Source organism: Panthera leo, chromosome C1 (genome assembly GCF_018350215.1).
Source record: "Panthera leo isolate Ple1 chromosome C1, P.leo_Ple1_pat1.1, whole genome shotgun sequence".
NCBI classification, from domain to species: Eukaryota; Metazoa; Chordata; class Mammalia; order Carnivora; family Felidae; genus Panthera; species Panthera leo.
Genome location: NC_056686.1, coordinates 186,777,592 through 186,798,604, shown reverse-complemented (window position 1 = coordinate 186,798,604; position 21,013 = coordinate 186,777,592). Strand labels below are relative to the sequence as shown.

At 42.2% G+C, this 21,013-nt stretch overlaps 1 protein-coding gene across 1 annotated transcript in view; it reads right to left on the bottom strand.

Annotated features, from left to right (window-relative positions):
* The window catches only part of CDK15 (cyclin dependent kinase 15), an 82,929-nt gene that overhangs the window by 7,722 nt on the left and 54,194 nt on the right, over positions 1-21,013 (bottom strand). Inside the window, exons 11-12 of the mRNA XM_042949749.1 lie at positions 13,415-13,463; positions 6,879-7,018 (exon numbers count right to left, since the gene is read on the bottom strand). Of these exons, the coding sequence (XP_042805683.1) occupies positions 6,879-7,018; positions 13,415-13,463 (189 nt within the window). The remainder of the gene's footprint in view (positions 1-6,878; positions 7,019-13,414; positions 13,464-21,013) is intronic.

Below are 21,013 nucleotides of genomic sequence, written 5' to 3'. Positions count from 1 at the left end.
ATTATTTTAAATGGTTACTTAGTACTATATGCTGAGTCAATATAACAACATTATCCAATCTGTTCTCTAGTGTTGAATACTTAGACCGTTTCTTTTTATTTTATACTTTTTAAGATAAAATTATAGACAACACTAGGATGAACATTTTTATGCATCTAGGGTTCTTTTTCTTTCTTTCTTTTCTGTTTAATTGTTTCTTTGCATAATTTCCAGAAACCAAAGTGTAGAGTTAAAGGTTGTGACCATTTTCTATGGCTCCTGATGTGTGTGCCACAATGTTTTGCAAAGGTTGCTCCAACTTACAACACCACCAGCAGAATATCATTTTACCACAATCTCACTGACACTGGGAGTCATTAGGTTAAGGGAAAAAAAAATAACTACTTTAACAGTTATTTGTATTTATTTAACCATTAGTAAGGCTGTCTTTTTATTCCATATGTTGGTATGCTTTTTTTGTTTTCCTTATGTGAATTGCTATTTTATGCTTTTGCCCATTTTTTGTTGGATTCCTGAAATTACTTTATAAAATTGAATGAGTTATAGCAAAACAAACAAACAAAAAGAACCACCATTGATTAAGAACTTTTAAAACCCAGGGTGTCTGGGTGGCTCAGTCGGTTAAGTGTCAGACTCTTGATTTCAGCTGAGGTCATGCTCTCACGGTTGTGAAATGGAGCCCCAAGTCTCGCTCTGCACTGGGTGTGGAGCCTGCTTAACATTCTCTCCCTCCCTCTTCTTCTGCCCCTCCTCCTCATGCACGTGTGTGCTTGTTCTCAAAAAAAAAAAAAAAAAAAAAAAAAAAAAAAAAAAATCTTAAAACCCAAGGATGACTGTGTATTACAAAACAAACAAAAACAAAAAAGAAAACAGGAACAGAGACTAAGACAAAAGGAGATTGAGAATTAAGGAAGAGGTGAAGGATGTCTCTATTAAACACAAAATTGAACCTTCTTAATTATGAGATATTAAATATGTTATCTGGGGACAAGTGGAATCTTCCTGGGAAGGCTCTAAAATAAACATAGAGCATAGGACAGTGGAAAAGGTCACAGGGCTGGGAGTGAAGACCTTGGTTGTAATCCTCATTTTGCTACTAAATTCCCATTGATCTTTAGCAAGCAGCAATGAGTAGTGGGAAGAGCGGCTTAAGAGTCTGACCTGAAGTCAGGCCTGGGCTCTCCCACTTACTAGATGCGTGACTTTGAGCAATTTCCTTAGCATCGCTCATTCCCAATTTTCTATATGTAATGTGAGGATACTAACTCCAGCCTCACCAATTAGTCTACAAATTGAGTGAGAATTTGTGTAAAGCACATAGATGCCCAATAAACGGCAGCCGCTATTCTTCCCAGGGAGTCAGGGACTCAGTCTGTATAATGAAGATATGGAATAGCGAGTGTCTGAGATCCTCTCCCACTCCAAGAGTCTCTAAGTCTTTCCTCTCTTTCCAGCATCTCTTCTAATATACTGGAATCTCTTGAGGACAGCTCCGAGCACAGAAGGTGAGGAAGTCTGTTATGGAGGATATGTCTTAATTTCTTGCTTCTTAATGTACTGCCTACATATCAAACAACGGAGGATTTAAAAGGTTTGAGAGGATGGTCTGAGTTAGGTTACAAACTTCCGCAGCCAGAAAAGAGAGACCTGGCTCAGAATCTGCTCCCTCCCATCCCCTGAGAACTGGCCTCTAGAATGACAACGTATTTTGGTTAAATTTTGAATAGTCTACACAATAAAAGCAAGAATAAAATAGATTTGAAACCATTAGCATATAAAGAATGAAACTAAATTTTACTAGTACATGTTAAAGAATGTTTAAATTGGGGCACCTGGCTGGCTTGGTTGGTGGAGCATGTGACTCTTGATTTTGGATCATGAGTTTGAGCCCCACACTGGGGTGTTTTTTTTTTTACCTTAAAAAAAAAAAAAAAGAGAATGTTTAAGTTATTGCAACAAGCCATACAGTAAGGAGAAAAACCATGATGGATTATGAATCAGGATTGTGCCACTATTATTAAAAAGAGGACAACTTCACTATGATGTTGGATGGTATTGAGAGGAGAATGACATTCTTCTTCCTGGATGTCCTTCCTTCCCAACCATCCAGACTCCAACATCTTTGAGGGCCCACCCACAAAGCCATCCTGGATCACCACAGCTAGAGTTAATCTCACCTCCTTTGAACACCCAGAGCACCTCACACTAGATCTGTGGCTGTTTATATACTTGTCTCATTTCCTTAAGGACTATAAGCTCTTTGAGGACAGACTCCATGACTAATTCATTTTTGTATCACTCAGTATCATACAAATGACCCTCAGTAAATCTTTAATGAATGAACTGGAGCATAATTCTCCCACTATGTTAGAAATCTGAGTCTACAGTGGGTCCATAGTCTCAGAGATCAGCAAAATAATTGGAACAGGTTCAGAACAGAATAATGAAACAGAATGATTAAAGAGTGAGAGAGGCTGAATCTATATTGGGGAGAAGGGAAGTCAAAGCCACTCAACCTAGAAAAGTGAGCTTTGGAAAGTGATATCAAGAGATCTTCAAATATATTAAAGATATAATATTAAAAGAAGTCCTGAAATTTTTTTGTTGGAGCAAAACAAAAAATTATTCAGATTTTAATGGGGCAGTATGGATAGAGCCTGCTGAAGAACTTCTGGAGTATAGACACCAGAGTGTGGTGACGTATTGGAGAGGTAAATGCCTTGCCTTCCGTATGCCTGCAAAGTAAGAAAGCATTTGATGAGGAAAAAGACCCTCGTAAGCTGTTTTTGCAAAAATTACTTGTGAAACAATTGTAAGCTTTCAAGTTTCAGGATTTTTTTTTTCTAAGATGCTGAAACCTGTTTTAAAGGAGAAGGGGGATTTAGTCCAGGAAGGAATGAGAGAGACTCAAGTCTGGGATTTGGAAAGCAAAATGGGACCAACCCACAGAGAGAGACAGCCTTTGATGTCCTGACGATCAAGGACCCAGGCTTAAGGACCAGACTCTTAAATCACGTGGCATTTACTGCCCCAGATTAAAAAAAAAAAAAACAAAACTTTTGTGGATCAGTGTCTGTGGTTCAAAATGGCTAGCTTCCAAAATCAGTCTTAACTTTCCAAGGGTAACATTTGGAAGGCTCCCTGCAAGAACAGAGTGGAGCCAGTTTCTAGAAAGGGCAGCTTAATGATTTTCTACTCCCCCCACCTCCAAATCATTAAACAGTGTTCCTTTCCCAGAGCCCAAGTTCATGCTGAGGGCAAAGGGAATTAAACGAAGAAGCTGAACCTGCAGCTAAGATTAGAGAGTTGCCAAGGACCTAATTTTAGGTCCTTGCTGCCCCAGCTGACATTCTGCGCTGCTGGCTCGGCAGTGAGGACCGCAAGTGTGGCCGTGAGCCGGCGACTGAGAAGGGCGAGCATCTCCCCAGCCATCTGCAAAAGCAATTAGCTTGCTGTTGGGTGTGTTTTGAGAGAGACTACCAATAATTTCCCCATCAACAAATGTTTCTTCAGGTGTTCAAGAGTCAATAAGGGAAAATGTCAGTGCTTGCCAGAAGTTCCCACATGCTTGCCATTCTAATATTCATGCTTCTCCACTAAGAATGTGTTCCAAAAGGGAACTAATCTTGGAAACCCTGGATTTCATGGCAAGCAACCCCCTGCTTTCCTCTTGCTATAAGCTTAGTGCCACGACCCAGAGAAAGTGTTGTATGGGACATCTCAGCTTTGGGGAAATAGACATGGATAGACGGGAACAATTCTTGCACATCGTGGGGAGTTTCTCTGCCACTCTTCCACTGGGATTTAGGCTGTCCCTCCATGCTTCACATATTTCTCAGCCACAGGTTTCATGCTCAAATTGTCTTCTTCAGAGGGCAGACAATAAGAACTGGCATCTCCCAAATCAAAGGGGAAACAGAATATATTTTAAAGTGACAACTTTGTTATCCTGCAACCAGAATAAAACCAGAATAATAAAATGATATAAATATAAGCTCCTAAATGATTCCATACTGAAATGCCACCAGAGAGCAAAATTTCTTGCATAATTATGGCAGGGAAACTCTCTTTACAAACCACTCACAAGAGCATGTCTTATTTTTGCACAATTCTTATGCCTGGGGCAGCCCACCACAGAGATGGAGAGAGATTCTGTGTCCCTGAAGGTTGGGAACTGTGATAACTGTCTGGTGCTCTCTGTCTGAAAAGGAGGCTCTTAATAAAGGCTAATTGCCATGGGCAATGTAAAAGTAGGCTGGCACTGTCAGGCCAAGGGAGTGCATCCCTTGGTAGATGTGTCCTGAGTAAGGGCCACTGCTGTCAAGGTGCACAGATGGGCCCCAGCTGCTCTCTCTCCTCCTCTGTTTTTCTTTTCTATTTTCTTGATAGCCTTGCTTTCTCTGTCTACTTGTCCTACATCCTATCTATCTGTCGGTCTGTCTCTAAACCTATTTCTGCACCCCCTCCCACACACACACACACACACACACACACACACACACACACACACACCCAATCCTGCCCCCCTTTTCTGTCTCTTGGCGCTGGCCCTTTCATCTTCTCCCTCGGGGATTCGAGATGTCGCTGCAGGAAGTGCTTGTCGGCCGAGGCAGCAGCAGCAGAGCCCTGTGGCTTTGACAAACCTCATTTAATTGGGAGGAAGCCAGGAGAATTTGAAAGAACTGAAACATCCACGAAACTCCTTTTATCAGGCATAATTTAAACTCTGCATGGAAAAACCCCTATATGTATAAAGAAAAGTCAACTTCCCTCCTGCTGTGAGCACTCCTCGGCTCCCCCCCAGCACAGGCAGGCTCCTGCAAGATTCCATCTTTTCATTTTTCTAAAAGTGTCAAAGTAGATTTGGGCTCTGTGGCTGGGTGAACAGAGAAGGAATACAGATGGGTCTCTCTCTTACACCCGCATATGGGTGTGCATGCTAACACACACACACACACACACACACACACACACACACAGCAGAGTCCCTCTGTTGGTGGCTTTGCTTCAGGTGGCCAGGAAGAATCAAAACCCGAGTTTCTAACAACACATCAGTTTGGACAATGACTGTTTCTTCCTAATTACTCTTCATCAGGTAAAAGCTTGTGCCCAGGCAATTTTGAAAGTCCCCAGTGGTTCTCAGTATGTAGAATAATAGGTCCTGGAGGAGGGCCAATGAGGGAGTTTCTTTAAGTGGAGAAAAGGGAATGTGAGTGTGTGAGAGTGTGAGTATATGTGTGCATGCACACCCCTGAAGGTTGATATTTGCCTGAAGTGGTAGTTAGAAAGCCCGGGACCAAGAGAAGAAAACTAAAGAGGGATCTAGGGGCTCAGACAGGGGACAGTGTATCAGGATGGAAGTAGAGGATCGGATAGGGGTACAGCGGGAGTGAGGGTACTGGAAAGGGAGGAAGAATTGTAGGTTGCCTGGAATGTCTTTTGTTCCACCCATATGCCAGTGTCCCTCCCCTCCTTCCAAATTCCAATCCAGATTCACCTCCAGTCCAATCCATCTCATGCGAGTTATTCTAGTTCCTCCAAAGAATTGCCGTTAGCACACACACATCCTCAGAACATCTGTGGCTGATTACGTACAGACTTTAGCTGTTTAGATATGATTTGTGCTAATATGTGTACAAGGGTGCCCTGTTTCCTCTTCCTCACCCTCTTTTTCTCCCACGCTGTAGGATCCTTGAGGTCATGGACAAGGCTCTTTCTTCCTTCAATTTTTATAGCACTTAATATGTTCTTGGCACTTAATGGTGACTTAATAAATACTGATGACTAACTCTTCCTACAGGGTTAAGTAAGACATTAACCCCATTTGTATGATTATGGTTATTTTTGGAGATCCTAAATAACTCATTTTAATAATGAAATGCCCCAAGAAGTCCCAAAGTAAGAGCTCCGGGCTGTAGCAGGACAATGTCCTAGATATGGCAGAGCTGCATTTGCAGACCCTGGAGCCTTTGGCTAGCCTATATGTCTAAGCCCCTTGGGCAGCAGCTCTCTCCTCTCTCCTCAGTGTCACTCCTGAATGCCTTCCCAGTGCCCTCTTCCCAGTCTGAGCCCCTAGACCTTCCTTATTAGCTTTCTTTTCTCCTGCTTAGGGATTCTGAAACTTCTTTTCAGTTGAATGGTGGATGTTTCTAAAGAAACCCTACCTAAGCATGGTCCCCCCCAAATAGCCAGGCCATGACCACACTGCCCACATCCTCTGCCTAGCCCTTCCTGGCCACATTCTGAGAAACATGAGGAGAGCTCCAGACACATGATCCCTCAGCAGATTTCAGATTTGGAGGATGACTTCAGGCCCAGGCAGCAAGGCTGATTTCAGGGTAACTTGTGTTTCCCCGTGGGCATCCGGCCTGGGAGGACGCTCCCCTCCCCACAGCGCCCTACCCCAGTACTTCCTTCAGCAGCATCAAATTACCAATCGAGACAGGCCAGCTCTCCTCTTGTGACATCTCCATGTCACCTATCATCTTACTCTCCATGGAGAGAGAAGGGGGTTGTTACAAACTTTGGTTTTGCTTCTCCTGGCAGATGCTGGGGAAAACAAACAACTCAGAGGCAACTTTCATCTCATCCAATTTCTAAGAGTGTATACGTGAAATGTTTGGATCATTACAAGGAGGTCTGTGTCACCTCAACCCACCAGTGCTTTTGAGTTTTAGAGAATCTCATAGAAAACTCAGGCAAGAATGGGTCCCCTCTTGCTTCTCCTAGGCAAATTGATCTCTAAGCTCATTTCTGGTTGCAAATTCTATGATTTTCCAGTGCTTGGAGAAAACACTTAAACACTGAGGTTTACATGTGTGCATGTACACACACACACACACACACACACACACACACACACATGCTCTCTCACTCACCATCAGGAAGCTGGTGTAGCTGAGAAGGCAGGGCACTGAAATAGTCATGAACCAGTGCTTCCTGGGCGGAAACTCGGTCTCTAGGAAAGCCTTTCAGCATTTGGGAAGCCAGATCTTCAGCTTCAGGAACCCTGCCCAACCTGGAAAAGTGGGAAAGAAAAATAATTTCTCCAGAGGTCTTCCTTCTGAAAAATAAAGGGGGAAAGAAGAAAAGGAGAGAAAAGGAGAAGGCTAGAAGAGTGTTTCAAGTAGAATGTCCTGGGATTAGTAAAGTTGATGGCAAGGGGAAAAATAACGTCCACATGGGTACTCTTATCTATCCTCAGTGTGCTCTCATTCAGCCTCCACCTCTCCACTGGCTCCAGGTACCACATGTATATACATAAAGGACCCAGAAATATCATTATAGAAGCAGAAATATGTAATTAAGGATGCTTCTATGAGGGACAGTGCCCACCAAGCAGAAAAGCCCAATTGGATGTATGTTCCAAGGGCTGCAAGCATAGACTCCTGGAGGGGAGGGAGGAAAAGAGGCAATTTTGGAGGGTGAAGCTTGGATGGAAAATACCCTTATTTACAGTGTTTCTGAAGCTCAGCCTCCCGGGGATTACCTAAGAAGCTCTTTTGGTTGCCCACTGAGATGGATCATATAAAGAGAGATAACTAAGTGCCCAAATTACAGTAAGGACAAATCCTCAAGTTGATCTGTGCTGAATTGTACATTTGGAGATGAGCAAATCTATTAGTTGAGCAAGTACTATATGCTAGTAGGTGGTTGGCTCTGGAAGATACAGGGAAGGCTCTGCCTTCTGGCAGCTTGGACTAGTGGAGGAGTCAGACACTAACCAAATTATCATAGAGATGCATAATTACCTGTGAAAAAAAGGCCCAGATATCTGACTTAGAGTCAGAGCTGGTCAGGGAAGGCTTCCCTGAGAAGGAAGCATTTGAGCTGAGAGCTGAGGAATTAGGGCAGGGGAGGCGAGGGCAGTGCAGGCTGAGTGAGATCTGTGGTGCTCATACAGACCCCGGGATGAGAGGGAGAAGACTGATTTTAAGGAAGGAAAGAAAGGCCAGTTGGCTGGCCTGGGACAGAGGGAGAGAGGGGACAGATATGAAGCTGGGAGGGTGGCAGGGGCTGATTCTGCAGGACTTGTGAGTCTTAATTTTCTTATTTACTTAGAACGTTTGAAAGTCTGTGCTAATCTAGTGCCAATCATTTAAGTACACCCATCTCTAGAGCCCACACTCAGGTTTACAAGTGGAAAGCCACCAGACATAAAACTGTGCAGATCCCAGGAAGCAATTAACTGCAGCTCTGATGTCTGACATTCAGAATGAAGTTCCCTGGCCACGCAAATCCCCAATTAAGCAAAAATAGACGGGCTTATTTAATGTCAAATATACATACCAACCTAAAGTGACAAAGAACTGATACCCTTCCCCTTCCCGGTGCCATGATTGCTGGAAGTTCTGGCCCAGAGCTGTAAGTTGGCCACGTTTTGCATAAGATTTACATAAGAAACTTTCAGGTATCTGATTCCCATGACATAAAACTGTTTCTACAAATAGATAATTTTACCCTCAAACTTAGGAATAATTGCTTCGTAGACTTAAGATAGAAGACAATTTGCAAATCCCCGGTCCTTGCCAATTTCCAGCTCAGTTAAAAGAGAAGGGAACATGGGGTGGAGGCCTGATCTTTAGCTTGTGGCCTGAGAAAAGGCTGGAGGGTATTTTTTCCATCGAGGGTGCCCTGCCCAGGCACAGGTTTTCAGGGACAATGAAATGGGGGTTTGGAGTGGGGAAGGTGGTATAGATCACTAGGGCCTAATATCAGTCTAGAGGGACATTCAAGGAAAATCTCGTGAAATTTTTCTTTTCACCTAGTCCACTCTCACTATAGGTGGTAGGATGGGATGTGTGCAAAAATTGGGGCCTGAACCCACTCTATGAAACTCTGGGGGTGGGTGGGTAGGTATTGATGGTGAGGGGGGCACGATGCATCCATCAGCTTCCACCTCCACACTCCCACCCCAATCAATGGCTGGTTCTTTCAACACTCCTACCCATTGGCCCACAATAATTGAATTATTACAGAATTGTTCTATAGACAGGGCATACAAGCTCCATTCTCATTGGATAAGGAAGGCTAGGGAACCTATTTTGAACTTGTGTTAGCATGGCATGCATACTCTTTGCATTTAGACTAGGTAGCTGGGGAAGCAGGGAAAGGCTGACAGAACTTCTCCTGGGGCGGTAGAGTCTCATATAAGAAGAACTGGCCATTTTCACCAGGCCAGTGAAAGAAAGGAGAGTAGGTACTGATCAGCAGTACGAAAACTTCTTTTTAGGACTTTCCTTTTCAACTAACCAGCCCTCCCCCAACCCGTCCCACAAAGTTGTATCAAGGCTTTTCCTGGAGCCTCCATTTATTCCAGTCTCATGGCCTCTGGTCTATGACTGCTATAACACACTTCTGCTCCTTCCTCCCATGAGCCAAGTTCATGTTGGTCTTCCCTGTATAAACCAAGTCCATGCCCTCCTGAATATGAGACTTTCCTAGCAGCACTTGTAGTGGGACCACCCAATCTGGAGAAGTGTCCTGATAATCTCTACCTTGTGATTAGCATGTTGCACTCTTATTTGGGAGCTGAGAAAAGAGCCCTAGGAATAAAAATGTTGCTTCTTTGGGCACAAATGTTAATTTATTTCCATATTTGTATCATTCTACTTCTTTCTGCCATCTATAATCTTGCTTATTATCCACTGCCTTTATCATTACATTTCTACAACTTGCCACCTCCTCTAACTCTTGCTAGAACGATTCTTCAATGGTTACGACCACTGCTTTGGAAATGAAAGTTGGGATGGAAAGTGACATTAACAAATGTTAATTTGCCTACCAGCATCTTTCCACATAGGCTAAATGTCAATAAATATTATGCGTTAGGCTTGTGATGTTAAATCCCTAACATGCCAGGAGCATCTTGCAGAGTTAGGTGAACCTACCCACCCAATTAATGGGATGAAGACAAAAATCCTCTGATAACCCCTCCTTCTAGTAACATTTCCAGAAGCAAGAAGTGTTCCATTGCCAACATAATACATATTTATTAAAAACACTTAGAAAATGCAGAGAGAGAAAATTAAAACTACCCCATCCTTCTGAGATAACCCCCTTCACTCAAAGACAATCATTATTGCTTTGATGTTCAGTTTTTCTTCTTTAGTCCTTTATTTTTAAGTGGATATATTTCTTACTTTACAAAAAAAAATGAGATCATACTCTGTATGCCGTTATAACCTACTTTTTGTAGTTGACTATCTTGATCATCTTCTAGGACATAATTTTAATAGCTGCATAGCATTCTGTTATGTGGGCATACCATAATTTTCATAGCCAGACCCTTATCAAAGTTGTTTCCTTTTTTGTTGGGGTGTGAGAGGCTACCATTAAAATCATGCTGTGACCCCTCAACGAGAAATCTTTGTGTACCTGTGTAGTGGTTTCCTTAGTATAAATTTTGAGAATTGAAATCCCCAGGTTGAAGGACGTACAACATGTTCAAGTTTTTTATTAAGACTACAAGCTAGTTGTACTAATTTCCATTTCCACCAGCAGTCTGGGAGAGTTCCTGTCTCTGTGTGCACGGAAAACACGTTCATTCAGCAGACCTGAGTTGCCATAGACCTCGTCGCTTACAAAAGTTGTAAAAAGAATTAAAATTGTAAATGAATCCTAAAGGAAGTGCTGGGTGTGAGGACATCCACATTTAATTTTAGAAGTCCAGAACAGAAACACAAACAGTAAGAAAAAATGAAAAATCAGGCTTTGTGGTTGTGTGAAGCTCCATCCACTGGCCATCACTCCACACATGTAAAATCTGGTGGTTCTCAGGGGCCTGAGGCAATAACCTTGACTTCTCAGCACAGGCTGGCTCTGAGCATAAAAGTCTCCACTGCTATTACTGCCACTGACCTTTGCAGTGGAGAGTTTTATCTGTTTGCAGCGCAAGGCTGGTCATTGTTAGTTTGCCTGGGTTCTTTGTTGTTTTCCCCTAGATCCATAGAAACAGAAAAAAAGGCAGGGATTTTTTTTTTTTCAATTTCTTTTTTCAATTTGTTCTTATTTTGAAGTAATTTTAGGTACAGGAGAATTGCAGGAATAGTACACACAGAGTTATATGTTTCACCTGCTTTCCCTAATGTTAGCATTATGTATAAGCATAGTCAAATTATCAAAGCTGAGCAATTACTATTGGCACAATGCTACTAAGCTGCAGGCTTTATTCAAATATCATTGTTTTTTTCAATAATGACCTCTTTATCGTTGTTATAGGAGAGTGGGTACTTTTTTAATGTTGCCAGTTTAGGACGTGGTAAAGCAGAAACCCACAATAAGAAATATATCCAACACTAGGAAGAAACAACTTCAAAGAAGCTGTCCATAATTTTCCAATCAATGTAACAAGTGAGTGTGCACTTACTAGGCCCATGTTGATCGGGTCACCATCAAATCCCAGGCAATGCCCTGAGGTGTATTTATGGCCCACACACACAGTTCTATATCTTGCAGAAATCTTGTAGAAAAGCCAGTTTTCAGCCCCTCTCTATCTATCACACTTGCAACCTGACTCAATTGACAAAGTCACAGAGACCTGTGTGCCAGATGAATCTGGGCTCCACTTTACTTGGTTTGGTGACTTTGGCTAAGTTACTTCATTTCTTTGAGTTCAGTTTCCACCTTTGAAATGGGACTTTGGTTTGTGAGGAATAAATGAAATAATATATTCAGCACCTTGCTAGGCCCATTGCAATCATTCTGCCTAATGTTAGTTCAACGACAAAGTCATTCTCAGAACTAAGAATTTTCTCATATGATAATCTAGACCAGTGTTGTCCAATAGAACTTTCCATCATGATGAAAACATTCTATTTCTGCCCCATCCGGTATGGTAGCCACTACTCACATGTGGCTATTGGGCCCTTGAAATGTGACTAGTGCAATTGAACAACTAAAGTTAAATTTAAATAGCCACATGTGGCTAGTGGCTACTGTATTCAGCAGCACATCTCTAGACATTAGAGATTTGATTTGAAGACCTGAGCAAAGAGAAGCCAGAAGTCTGAGCTAAGGCAAAGTTATTGTTGGGACAAGCCAATGGGCAGAGGTGGTTGGTCTTTTGTGTGATCAGAAAAACCAGAGGGACATTCAGTGGATCCAGGTCCTGCTAGGTCTAGAAGGAATGCCTGGTGGGGTGATAGCAGGAGGCTTGTGGCACTTTCTTTTGCCATGCAACAGTGCCAACAGCAGCAGCATAGGGTATTAAGGTGATTTTTAAGTTTGGAGTTACCATTTATTTTGGAAGCCAATAGTGGAATGGAAGAAAGCCTTAGGGCAATGCTAAAACCCACATATCTCTAGCTGGGGCTAGGGATCCTGACCATACTGGCAAGAGAAAGTTTGCACATCTTGAACGAAATGGTAAACAGTGGTTCCCTGGAACCTGTCTCCAAAACAGTCGGGGGGGGGGGGGGTGGGGGTGGGTGGTGGTTTCAGGTGACACAGTGAGCTTGAAAATAAGAGTAGAGAGTGCAGCTCTCCCAAGGAGACCTGTCTCTTCCAACAAGACATCTTTGGTAGCCCACAGCTCTATGTTCTGACCTCTTTGTGCTCTGATATTCACTCTCCATGGAGGGTTTTTAAAGCACAAGAACAGTCTAAGTATGAAAAAATCAAACAAAATTTGGATGGGTTAACCCTACCACACTTTCAGGGAAGAACAATGTTCAAATGTTCAGTTAGGATCTCTTCTCCTTCTCCCCACCTGCGAGAGTGTGTTTTCTTTGACATTTGAGCTCATTCCCCCTGTCTCTGATGTTTTCCTCACTGCCCTTTTTGCCTCCTCACTGAAGCAAAAAGAAAAGAGCCTCAGCTAATTACTCTCAGATCAAATAATACTGGTTATTGTAATTGGTCATTGTCCGAAAACACTGAGTTCTTCTTAGCCCTGAGGTTGCCTGGCACGGCTTAGTTAGCTAACTATTCCGGGAATGTCTCTATTATCTGTTTTACTTTGTAAAAGAAACTAGGGATTTGTTGAAAGCTGGTAATAAAAGTCTGCCCTGGTCTGAGCTGAGACTGCGTGGAGAGGGCCTGGGAAAGCATGACCTCCATGAATCAAGTTGCCCCCCCCCTCCAATAGCCACTCAATGATGTTATTTGGTTTCTCTGTGTTAGAGAATAATAAACCCACTAGGTTTTCTTGCAGGCCAACACTCCCTCATTCTCAGGGCCTCTGGCATGGTCGAGGGGCGCAAAACAATTTTAATGACCAAACTCTCTGAAAGTAAAATGGTTCATAGAGAAAAACTAACAGACTCACAAGTGGCTGGCTCTCCCAGAGGCATCTTCCTGGGGCTTGTGGCCCCAGAGATCCAGGTGCTGAGGGCTGTGTGTTCAGTGGACTGAGGCCCAGGGAAATGTTCCTCTAACCCCGCTTGAAAGATCAGCTTTCCAAGGTGGTGCTTACCTGTTCCAGATGTTCTGAAGACTTTGAGGCTTAGGAAGTGAGAACCATTCTGGAAAGCACACACAGACACATTAAAAACCAAATATAACCCTAAAATCCCATTGCCAAAATATTATTAAAATTCTACTGTTCTTGGTGCGCCTGGGTGGCTCAGTTGGTTAAGCTGCGACTTCAGCTCGGGCCATGATCTTGCAGTTTGTGGGTTCAAGCCCCGTGTTGGGCTCTGTGCTGACAGCTCAGAGCCTGGAGTCTGCTTCAGATTCTGTGTCTCCCTCTCTCTCTGCCCCTCCCCTGCTCACACTCTGTCTCTATCTCTCAAAAATAAATAAACATTAAAAAAAATTAAGAGAAAAATTCTACACATTCTTCTTGGTTCAGGCAAAGAGAGTTCAGGCACCAGATAGGCAAAGTGAACAATGTTTAAGGCATCTTCTCACTGTGGATTTTTATGATTCTGTTGAAGGTCACTATTACAGGTTGAATTGTGTCCCCCTAAAATTGATACGTCAAGGTCCTAACCCCAAGTGCCTCAGAATGTGACCTTATATGGAAATAGGTCATTGCAGTAATAATTAGTTAAGATGAGGTCATTGGGATGGGCCCTAACCCAATATGACTGGTGTCCTCATAAAAAAAGGGAAAATTTGGATACAGGGACAGATGTGTGTAAGAGAAGATGTTGTGAAAAGACCCAAGGAGAAGACAGCCAGCCACAAGCCAAGGAGAGAGGCCTGGAACAGATGTTGCCCTCAGAAGGAAACAATCCTCCCAACACCTCAATTTTAACTAAAAAAAAAAATCTTTATTTATTTTTGAGAGACTGAGAGAGACAGAGCCTGCGCAGGGGAGGGGCAGAGAGAGGAAGAGACACAGAATCTGAAGCAGGCTCCAGGCTCTGAGCTGTCAGCACAGAGCTCAATCCGGAGCTTGAACCCACGAACCATGAGATCATGTCCTGAGTCAAAGTCAGACACTTGACTGACTGAGCCACCCAGGTGCCCCCCAGCACTTCAATTCTAGATCTAGCCTCCAGCACTGTGAGACCACAGATTTCTGTGATTTAAGCCACTGAGTTTGTTGTACTTTGTTACTGCAGCCTTAGCAAACTAATATGGTCACAGTATTCACTAAAGTCAAACAAACTTTTAACAACTACTGTGTGCAGAACAGTACCAAGTTCTGGGAGAATACAAAAGAAATCAGAAGAAACCTCCCCAACCTCGCAGAGCCCACAATTCATTTGAGAGAACAAAGTGTGCATGTGTCACGTGTGCACGCGCGCACGCACACACACACACACACACACACACGAAAAGTCACGTGATGAACAATGGGGCAAAGTCTCAAAGGCTCAGAAGTGGTAAAAAGTGATGGGTCTAATTTTATATGTCACTTACAGTAAAAATGAAAGTGAATTCTGGCTTGAATAACCCCACATGGATGATGATGAAGTTTGTCATTTTCTTTGGAGCACTCTTTACAACGTTCACATGTGAACACACGTGTTTCTATGATTCTTGGTATCGACACTATTTAATCCCAAAATAAAACCACCAAAGAAGGGGACAATTTCTCATCCATTCAAGAAGTACTAACTGAATGCTTACTCTATGTTCAGGGGATAAGAGTTGCTGCAGGGGCTATAAACTGAAGCTCCTTATCAAATCCCTCTATTTCCCACTCCAGATTGAGAAGAGAGTATTTCAGCTCTCATTTAAAATGATGTTTCTTCCTTGTGCTTTTCTTGGGCCTGAAATGTAAGTGTTTTGTTTTTAAAAGAGCTCTTCTTCCCGCTCTTAGAGGAATGGAGTACGCCAAGACTGTTAACCCAACAAAGAATTTATTCATAGTTGGGCAAAAAATGATTTTGATAATACTGGCATATTCATGTCTGTATATGCATTAAAAACAGACCTGGAAGACTATGCATCTGATAGGGATAATGGTTCTGGGTTTACCCCTGTACTTCTATGCTTATTTTCTTCAATGTATTTTTCTTAAAAACACATGATTTTATAACTTCAAAAGTAAGTTCAGTTAAAAATAGATAATTTATAAGGGCGCCTGGGTGGCTCAGTTGGTTAAGTGTCTGACTTCGGCTCAGGTCATGATCTCACAGTTTGTGGGTTTGAGACTTGCATTGGGCTCTGTGCTGACAGCTCAGAGCCTGGAGCCTGCTTCGGATTCTGTGTCTCCCTCTCTCTCTGCTCCTCCCCCACTCACTGTGTCTCTCTCTCTCAAAAATAAACATTTTTAAAAAATTAAACATTTGGGGCGCCTGGGTGGCTCAGACGGTTAAGCGGCCGACTTCGGCTCAGGTCATGATCTCGTGGTCCATGAGTTCGAGCCCTGCATCAGGCTCTGTGCTGACAGCTCAGAGCCTGGAGCCTGCTTCAGATTCTGTGTCTCCCTCTCTCTCTGACCCTCCCCCCATTCATGCTCTGTCTCTCTCTGTCTCAAAAATAAATAAACGTTAAAAAAAAAAATAAAAAAAAATAGAATGTATAGACTTTGTAGAGTGAAAGGAGTGTTCAAAGAAAGTGATTTCCATGGAGTTTTCAAGGTCAGATGTAATCAAATGAGAACCACTTTGCTGGAGGTTTATAGTCCCAGATGGGCACAAAGGGAAGTGCTTGTATATATACCGCTTCGTCACTCTCTATTCAGGTGATCGTGCCTAAATACAAATAACCAGTAAAAATAAGAATATCTGGTATTTGTTTAGAATGTTTATTTCCAAACTACTTTTGGCTGCTTATTTACAGTTCTTCCCTGGCCAAACAAAATTAAAATATTTCCTCATTCAGTCATAAATCAATTTCCAGGGGTGCCTGGGTGGCTCAGTTGGTTAAGCAGCCGACTCTTGATTTTGCCTCAGGTCATGAATTCATGGTTCATGGGTTCGAGCCCTGCATTGGGCTCTGTGCTCACAATGCCACCGAGACTGCTTTGGATCCTCTGTCTCCCTCTCTCTGCCCTTCTCCTACTTGTGTGTGTGTGCTCTCTCTCTCTCTCTCAAAAAAAAAAAAAATGTTAAACCAATTTTTTAAAATAAATTTCCAATCAACATAAGGAATTCCATTTCAGTGCTCTCCCATGTTTTGTTTTTCTGGTCCTACATACAGTCCTTGTGCACTGTGTTTTTGGGTCTTCAGTATTTTAAAGCTATTTCTAACTTAAGTGTTATTCTTTAGAAACATGGGTTTGGAATTAGCTGAATTAGGGCTTGAACACTGAACCTGGGGTTTGAAACTACTGTGTCAGCTTCACTGAGACCTTAAGCAAGATAGTTTAACCATAGCCAGACTGTTTCCTAAACTCAAGTTGGAGGTCGTATTCATCTCACAAGGACAAAGTGATTCATTGAATTCATTGAGATTTCTGAGGTAATGAATGTAAAGTGCCTGCCTCGCAGCATTAAACAAAATAAATCCTGTTCCTCTTTTTCTTCCTTTGAGAAGTGATGAGCAATGTAAATCCTGTGTGGTTTGGACCCAGGACCCGGGTTTTGAGTTCATACTATGCCACTTACCAGCTGTGTAACCTAAGGGTATTGCTTAGGACCCCACAGGCCCATCTGCAGAAGGGGGATAATTATTATTTCTGCTCTTTCGGGTTGTTGTGAGAATAAGGATGGTAGTAAGTGTAATGTGTTTCCTCACTCTTTTGCCTCTTTTCTTTCTGCCTCTTCTCTGGTCTGATGTGCCATGGTTTTCCTCTCTACTCTTGCGTCTCAGCTATTTCTGCCTTATTGTTCTCCTTCAATAATTTGCCATTGCATCATAGTGAAATTCTAACGTGCTATAAGCTCTAGTTCTTACAAACCTCACTTGATTTCTTTTGAATCTTCAATGTGGACCAGAGGTGTGTTTCTTAGCTGTGTGCCGTAGTAATATGAACAAAGGCCCAAACACAGGTTCAAATCTCCCTCCTGCCACTTGTGAGCTCTGGGACTTGAGGGAAATTAACCTCTATGGTTAAGTAACTCAGAAGTTTCCGAATCTGTAAAATGGGAATACTTTTCCAGTTGCTTGGAAGGATTAGATAAGATGAAGCACTTGGAATATGGTAAGGGCTCAATAAATGTTAGGCTTATTCCTTTTTCTTTTTTTTCTTCTTGTTTTCATCTCTCGTTTTGGAGAGGCAGCATGGTCTACACAGTGGTTCTCAGACTAAGCTGCATGTTAGCATCAACTGGGAGAGTTTTGAACCAAAAGGAAACCCTGGCTCCATCCTGCAGAGTCTGATTCAATGAGCCTGGGGACAGCCCAGCATTGGTCTCTTATTGTGTTGTTATTATTGTCCTTAATGATCTCCAGATGTTTCTAGTGTGCCTCTAAATGAGGCAGAAGGTGCTGGTCTAGCAAGGAGGGTAGGGTCGACCACTCATCAGTGACTTCCACACTCTTCTCTGAGGCTCATTTCCTCAAACAAGCTAGTTGTGAAAATTCAGTTAATCAGTATATGTAAAAATTGCAGAACATAGTGTCTGGTGCATACTTAATATATTTTTCAAAGATGTGAAAGAGGAAGCATGGCAAGGGAAAGATCAGTCCTCATAAATTCTGCCTGAGAGTTGTCCCAGGAGGCAATGTAGTAACATTGAATTTGAGGCTCCATGTCTTCCAAGACTGTGCTTGATTCTCTTCCCCCATCTATTTTGTAGCTACATTAGCTGAAATGGAGGGATTTATGTGTGTAGAGTACAGTTAGATTGCTGTTTTGAGGCACAGCTAAAGCCCAATGCTTGCTCCCCCTCCCCTGCCCCCACTCTCCTGGAGATAACCTGATGCTGGATGACCTTGCCTCTCTCCCATTGATTTTTCCCAGTAGTTAAGCTGCAAGTGATCAATGAGAGAATGATCCACAAACAGATAGGCATCCTACACAGCACCATTTCAAGCTTGTTTCTCTGGCTTCAGTAGCCTTTAAGATAATAGGTCTATAGGTAGCTTATTTTCCTTCTCTTTCCAAAAATGATGGTAAATCAATAGACTAAATTTTTCTCCATCTCCTCCTTCTACAATTTTCTTTTTCTTCATAATTATTTTAATAAGAGTTCTCATCTGAGTTCAATTAGAATTTGAGGTAGGAAAAGTGAAGAAAGTTGCAAAGGGAAACTTAAAAAGCTGAACATATTAATTTCCAAACTAAATGGAATAAAATTAAAATGAGGGCAGAAGTGTTGCTACCATAATACAATAATACATTTTTTTCCGTGAATCTTATTTCATAAGTGAAATGAGAAAGCTCTTTTCACAACAGATTCAAGTCAATAGAGATTTGCTGGTTGATTGATAAAACATCACAAGAACCATCTTGAGTCTTAGCTCAAGGTAAAACATTTTCTGGTTTCTATAGTCTTACCACAATCACCCTAAGGTTATCTTATAATGCAGCCTACTGAACTACACCTCTGGAATTTCCCAAATACAATGCATTCTTAAGATACCATATATTTAAATAGTTGATAATGTTGTTAGCCTTATTTCACTATCTCAAGCAGTAACCTTAAAACTGCATTGCAAAAATCTGTAGCTCTTCTCCGACCTCCCTCTGCCTTAACCACACTCACACCCTCACCGCTGCTTACTTCCTTGGTCTTTGGCTCAAGGAGACTAAACTTGGCTCTTCTGGTGCTTTACATTACCAGGCTTTAGATTCTGTTTGGGCTTTGTCAGCAGGATGCTGAAAGTCCAAGATGCTCTCATGAGGGGTGCTCTGTGGCATTTGAACCTGGCACTCCAACTCACATTTATAGCTTATCACTTTTCTAACCCTGTATCAAAATTTTCTGTGGATTCTTAGAAAATATTCCATCCTCTGAAGCCTCTTTCTAAGGTAATGGTCTCTGCAGAGGAAGCGGAGGCCAGGCCTTGCTCCTGGTAGGTGGAGAAGGTGAAGGGAATGGGCATAATCCAAGTCTCTCATCTCCCCGGGCAGGGGGTGGAGGGGAGTACCATGTTTAACATCTGTCCACCTCCACAAATGATGTTTGAGCTATAACTTGGTCATGGCTTTTGGTGCATATGGTGTTTGGTGATGCATCATTTGACATTTACACTGCCCCATAGTCTCTACAAATGTTTAAGGGCCACCACATGTGCTCAGCCCTGGGAATGAACAGACATATATTGCCTGTCCCCCAATGAGCTTACGACCATACGATTTTCATGGTATTATGATTATTATCATCTCCTGGTCTTCTCCAGCCCCTCTGGCTGTTCCTTCTCAGCTTCCAAAGACCGCTTTTTGCCTGACCCTTCGGGACTGGTGCCCCACGGTTCTATCATAGTCTTCTTTCTCTTCACACTTTCCCTGGGGTAACTGAATTTACATGGGGGCTTCAAATACCACTTTAATCAGATTCCTTCCAATTTTGTATTTCTACATTGGACACTTATAATCACAAGCCTGTATTTCTGATTGCTTTTTAGATATCTTCATTTGGTGGTCCCACAGATATCTAAATCTCAAAATGTTCCAATCTTATACTCATTACTTTCTCCACAAATCTGTTCCTTCCCCCTTTCTTTTCTGTGCCAGTGAATGGGGCTCTCATTTACCCACTAGAATCCCATCAGTTACAACCTCCCCTGGACTCTAACTACCCAGATGCTTTTTAGATTTGTCCCTTCCTTCCATTCCTTATCCATTGCCACTGCTCTAGTTGACACTCGTTATTTGTCTTCTAGAATCTATAATTTTTTATTAATTTTTATTTTATTTAAGATTTTATTTTTAAGTAATCTCTCCACCCAACATGGGGCCCAAACTCACAACCCTGAGATCAAGAGATGCATGCTTTACCAATTGAGCCAGCCAAGCACTCCTGTCTTCTGGAATCTAAGGCATTGCCACATTGCTTCTGATCTCCTTGCTGCATATCTGATGTCTTAGTGATTGACTTTGTTGTGTGTCGTGCAGACAGACTTGGGTTCAGCTACACCACCAATTTAATTTTACATATGGTATTCCAAGCAATTTAGTTGCTGTTGTTGATCATGATAGCTTTTTGTTTATTTATTTTTTTTATTTAAACTTTAGTTAACATACAGTGCAATATTGGTTTCAGGAGTGGAATTCAGTGATTCATCACTTACATACAACACCCAGTGCTCATCAGAAGTGCCCTCCTTAGCAAGCAATTTTTAAATTTAAATCCTTCCATATCACTTCCCTGTTAAAAATTATCCAATACCTTCTCTTTGCTTATTGGTCAAAGTCTAAATCCTTGGGATGATTACAAAGAACTTCTCAATCTAGTTCCTGTCTACCCTTCCAAGTTAATCTCCAGCAATGTACCACTACAAAGCTAACATTCTAGCTTCCTTGAGCAATTTACCTGCTTGGTACAATATCAAATAAACCTGCCTTCTTATTCCTTTGTGTCCAGTTCCATTGTCTGGAATGTCCTTTCCCTATTGCTCACCTGGAGAATGCCCACTTCATCATCTTTGAGACCCAGCTCTGTCTCTTTCTCTCAAAAAAAAAAAAAAAAAAAAAAAAAAAAAAAAAATCCTAAATTTCCCAGGCAAACTAAGGGGGCCTTTTCCCCAGTGTTCCCAGAGGTCCCCAGGGGATGCTGCTAGAATAATA